General features: G+C 39.4%; 1 protein-coding gene across 1 annotated transcript in view; it reads left to right on the plus strand.

The window, feature by feature from the left end:
• Positions 1-727: 727 nt before the first annotated feature.
• LMO7 (LIM domain 7) overlaps positions 728-5,172 on the plus strand; it is a 42,375-nt gene continuing 37,930 nt past the window's right edge. Inside the window, exons 1-5 of the mRNA XM_009075601.1 lie at positions 728-948; positions 1,313-1,600; positions 1,869-2,069; positions 2,528-3,244; positions 4,908-4,937. Coding sequence (XP_009073849.1) covers positions 728-948; positions 1,313-1,600; positions 1,869-2,069; positions 2,528-3,244; positions 4,908-4,937 — 1,457 coding nt within the window. The remainder of the gene's footprint in view (positions 949-1,312; positions 1,601-1,868; positions 2,070-2,527; positions 3,245-4,907; positions 4,938-5,172) is intronic.

A 5,172-nucleotide genomic window follows, 5' to 3' on the forward strand; every position in this document is an offset into this window, starting at 1 on the left:
ACTCCCATAAAGATGACAGGACTTACCGTAGGATTTCTGTGATTGAACCGAAAACTACCACTGACTTCAATCGCTTCTTACCCACCAAAAACAAGCAGACGGCATATGTGCCAGCACCTCTAAGGAAGAAGAGAACAGAGAAGAATGAGGACAACAGAAGGAGCTGGGCAAGTCCTGTCTTCACTGAGTCAGATGGAACATTTTCAAGGTACTAGTTTGCTGTCTTAATAAAGTGGGTTTTGATTAGGATTTTATTTAAATAAATGATTTCTTTATTAGTTAAAGAAAAGCTGCTGTTGCTGCAATGCAAAGTAAAACATTTGATTTTTCCATTTTTTTACAAGGGTTTTGGTTTGGTTGTGTGTTTGGTGTTTGGTTTTGGTTTTTTACTTCGTTTTTGGTGTTTGAGTAATGTTTTGAAGCTGGTCAGATTCCAGATAGTGGGGATTTAAATGGTCTTAAACGCAAGTTCATGAGAGAGAACCTATGGTTTTAGTTTCTCATTACAGTCTTCCAAAATGTGGTTATGAATTTCAGTTGTCCAGCTTCTTGATGAGTACAGACGAGATTAGTGGGCAGTTCTTGGGTTTCATCGTTATCTTTGTGACTTCACTGTCTTCATTCTATTCCTGTTTTGGTTGATCTCAGTGGACATGAAACGAATCCCGTAGCTTCCTGCCAAAATAGCAGAGCAGATTGTGGGCTCACAAATCCAGCTTCCCTCCAGATGATCTATGAGTATGACAGTGGCTCTGATTCAGAAGATGAAAGAAGGCTGCCCGACCTTGTTTTGGATGACTTAGCAAATCGTAGATTTCTAGTCAAAAAGGGCCCTGTAAGCTCTCCTGCACCTGGACATCAATTCATGTTGCGCAATGACTCTCCTAAATCTTGCTCGCAAGAAAATTATCCAGCTGGTCCACTAGCTGCAATGCTTGAACCACTGAGGTCAGAGATACTAATCCAAGATCCAGTAACTATTGCATTACCTAAATTGCAGTCCATAAATAACTCCATAAAGTTAGTCTTCTAATTGGCATTATAACACAGCTCATAACTTGATATGCCTTTTCTGTGAAACTTTGTATTTTTGCCAGAGGAGATAGGATGCTGATATAACCATTTAACTTCTTTTTATTTTTATTTTTTTTTATTTAATGTGTCTTATTATTTCTGGTGCTGCAGTGATGGAATTGAGAACTAATATGCTTCATTCACAAGGCTGAACTCCTGAGCCAAAAAGCATGTCTTTTTGCATTCTTTATGTCAAGCTGCTCCTAAAATATCTTAACTGATTGGATATTTTGAACAGTAACCAAAGGAGGCAGAGGCAGTTGGATACTAAAGAGGAAAACAAACCAAGAGTTAACAATCCTTCAGAATTATCTGGGTATTTTGATGAGGATGAGGAAGAAGTAGGCCTCCCAAACATTGAAAGAGATGATCTCTATTTTCGCAAGCTAAGTTCTTCAACACCAAATACAGTTGTTGCTTTTGACAAATTTCTTCCTAAGTTTTGGACTCCAGAAGAAGAATTGCTATGGAAAAAAATCAAGAAATCCTCTTTCAAACCCTGGTATAAAGAGATTCAAGGGTTCAGGTGCGTTTTCATGCATGCCTGTTACTCTCCTGTGTGCAAAGCCTATAAAGAAAGTGTAATGCTTTGACTTTGTTTTTTCCCTTCTTTATTTTCATTGCCAGTGTAGCAGCAGGATATGCTTTTTTTCCTTTTTTTTTTTTTTTTTTTGTTTGAGAAAGTAACTGAATATTATTTTCATTGCACTATTACCACTGTGCATTTTACCCAGTGATTACACTTCATGGGTTTTTTTTCTTTTCCTTCTTTCATTCTTTGTGCTGCTGCACAGTAGAAAGAAATCAGATTCTGAGGATGAGGAATTTGCTTACAAACAAGGCTGTGCCATTCTGGCTTATCAACCAAGACCAAGTTTTGACTGGAACAGTAGTTGCAGAAGGGATCAGAACTATAAGCCAATTGCTGAATATGTGGGAAGCTCATTGTCACAGATTGCAGAAGGAAAAATCTTGGAGTCTTCTGATCAACCCAGGTTGATACTGCTGCATGAGTTGTTCTCTTGCTGCATCAAAAAGAAATGGCTGGATATGCAACGGCTCAATGAAATTAAACCATGTCCCGTGATATTGTGCTTATTTGGTTATTACTATTTTGTTGTTGTTGGTGGGTTTTTTTCTTTTAATGTAGCTGCAAGTTGGTGGTCTTCTGAAACATGTACATGCGAAAGTATATCATGCTGCATAGGGTTACTGGCTTTGCGTGTGAGCATGTAAGTGTGATGTTTCTGAGCAGGTCAGTATGCTGTGATACCTTTACGTTGGTTGACGTGTGCTGTGCTGTGGTTAGTGGTGGTGAATGCCAAGTGGTGTAGTTGTGCTGCTTGGGATACCAAAGTCTAAACCAAATATATATCGCAATACGTTGTGATCTGCTTGTCTCTTGCTAGTTAATGATATTTTTACTTCCCTCCTTTTGTTTTATATGCTTCAGTCAGTTTTCGTTACTTCAGGCCCTGCAAAAATACTCTGACTACGTGTCTTCTGAAACGGAGACCAAAATTGATCCCACTTCTGGCCCTAGGCTCATAAAATGTAGAAAGAATGTTTCCTTTATACCAGGATGCAAGCAAGGAGATGAGGAAAATGAATATCTGTATCCAGATTTGGAAAATGATGACTTGTTTGTTCGGAAAACTGGGGCTTTCCATGCGAATCAAGTTGTTCTTCAAGACCCCCGGTATTTAAAAAAATTCTCTGAGCAGGAGCCTCCTCTAGAGGGTGAGATAATTCTGCAACCCAGGGAGGGCCAACCTATAATTCCAGATTTGGAAAAGGATGACATGATTTTCCGTAAAGTCCTCGCTCAGAAAAAAGAGGTGCCTTTATCGGGTGCTCCTGACAAGTATCACCCAGCACTGTTTCCTGATCCTTGGAGTCTTCCAGAAGAGATCCGATCCAAATTCCTTTGTTTACTTGAAAAAAACACAACACCGGAGGAAAGAAAGAGCAATGGCAGAGTGCTGTCACCATCTTCCCACCATAAAAAGGATGATATGCTGACCCGCAAGATTGAATCTTGGAAGGTGGGAAGCAGTGTCCAGCCGGTAAATTTTATCCCAGGTCCATGCAGTGAAGAAGACTGGAAGAAGTGGGAAGCCATCAGGGAGGCCAGCAAAGTTAGACACAAGAAACGGCAGATGGTGGAGAGGTCAGGTTGTGTCGTGCACGGATTGTGCTTGAGTGCAGTTGAACCCTTTCCATTCAGAAAAGCATCGTCCTGTGCTGAACCATTCATAGAGTGCCAATCTGCTATTTGTTCATGGCATCCCGGACAAGCTTTTTATTTGCTTTGAATAGCAGTTCACGACTGCAATACCATATTTTCAACTAAAAAATTGTTTTCTAGCTGCCACTTTAGTGAAAATACGTTAGCATTCCTTCATGTTCAAAGTTCTGCAGAAGTTTCTTTTCATGGTTGAACTGGAATAGCAATTATTCAAAAGACCATAGGGACTAGAAATATTTTCTTTTATTCTGCAAGATAATAATAAGTAAAAACATCTCTGAAACACATGAATGCTTTAATGACAAATTCTGTAAATGAGCATTCGGATATTCTTGCTTGCACCTAAGTTTGAGAATGCTTGTAAACTGTCCTGCCACAGTTTTGAGATCATTAGATGAGGTGAAAAAAAGAAAAATTAGTTTTTTGCCTGCCCAAAGCCATGGTGCATGCAAGCTGTGTGTCTATGTAATATTAAATTCCACTGTGACATATTTTATTCTGCCAGTATTTCCCCCCTACTTTCATAAGGTCCTGATTCATACTTTCCCTTAATTCTTTCCTGGCATCCTCAAAATTTCTTGTCTGACTGAATACTGTTTTTTAACCTCTTCCTAGCTCTCCTTTGGTTTTTGTACTTACTGGGGGAGAGTGGGGTTTCAAATGTTTCCTTAGCTCTGAAAATACGGCATTGCAAGTTGCAGTTATCCCAGCTGTGCTTCGTTACTTTGTGACTAAGACACTTCCATGTTCCAGTTGATAACTTTGATGTTGCTGCGTTTAATTTTTAAGCTTAATACTGTTAACAAAGTGCAAGTTCCACTGAGGAATATTTCTGAAGTGCTTGAAAAGATTGCACATTTTAAAAATTCATTTCATAGAATAAAATATAAAATGCTCATAATCAAGAATACTAAAAATCCTCTTTAATTACCCTGGATTGATTGCATTCACGACTTAATGTGTTAAGCTTTTATGTAGGGCCTTTTATTCTTGTTCATGCCAAGTATCAGAAATGGTTTATGTAACAAAAAACAGCCTCTGTGAGCCATGCTCTTGCTGGGACTCAGGTTGGCATTAATTTTACTTTCTTGAAATGAGTCTCTTTTGAGCATCATGCCAGAATAGGTTGCCCAGAGAGGTCATGGATTCTCCCTCACTGGAGATGTTCAAGAACCATCTGGATGCAATCCTGTGCCATGTGCTCTAGGATGACCATGCTTAAGCAGGGAGATTGGACCAGATGTCCCACTGTTGGTCCCTTCCAACTTGATCCATTCTGTGTGATTCTGTTTAGCAGCACTGGAATAAATGGTGCAGAATTAATACAAGGCTCTATTCATGCAGTACTGCTAAATCAGAAGCATTAGAAACTTGCAGGCAGCCTTGTTCTGTCAGTTTGGCCCACCTTGCACATCACACAAGTCCTAATGTGTTTTTGTGCCTGATCCCCAATGTGCTATTCCGTGCTGGCTGGTTCCCAAGCTTTCAGTTTTCCCTTTGCTTATCAAGAGTGCTGGTGTACTGGTGGTGTTGATGTTGTTACTAAGACACTGAATCTTTTCTCTTTTGGTTTCTGATTTCTCAGACTCTTTCAAAAGCTTTCTGATGAGCAAGGGTAAGTTGTATAAAAGTCTGAAAAATCCTAATGCGCTTTTTTGCCTCTCTACATCTCCATGCATGCACAGTAGCTAAAATCCTATGCTGAAAACAACTTGTGCATGAAGCTTTGTTGTTCTGTGCTTTGGCAATTTGTGTAACGAATGTAGGAGTCTAAACGCTGTATGGCAGAAGTACTCTGTGGTGTCTAGTGTATGGTTAACAAGCACTTTGAAAATCAGTATTTCATTCCT

Source organism: Acanthisitta chloris, unplaced genomic scaffold, assembly GCF_000695815.1.
Source record: "Acanthisitta chloris isolate BGI_N310 unplaced genomic scaffold, ASM69581v1 scaffold2175, whole genome shotgun sequence".
NCBI classification, from domain to species: domain Eukaryota; kingdom Metazoa; phylum Chordata; class Aves; order Passeriformes; family Acanthisittidae; genus Acanthisitta; species Acanthisitta chloris.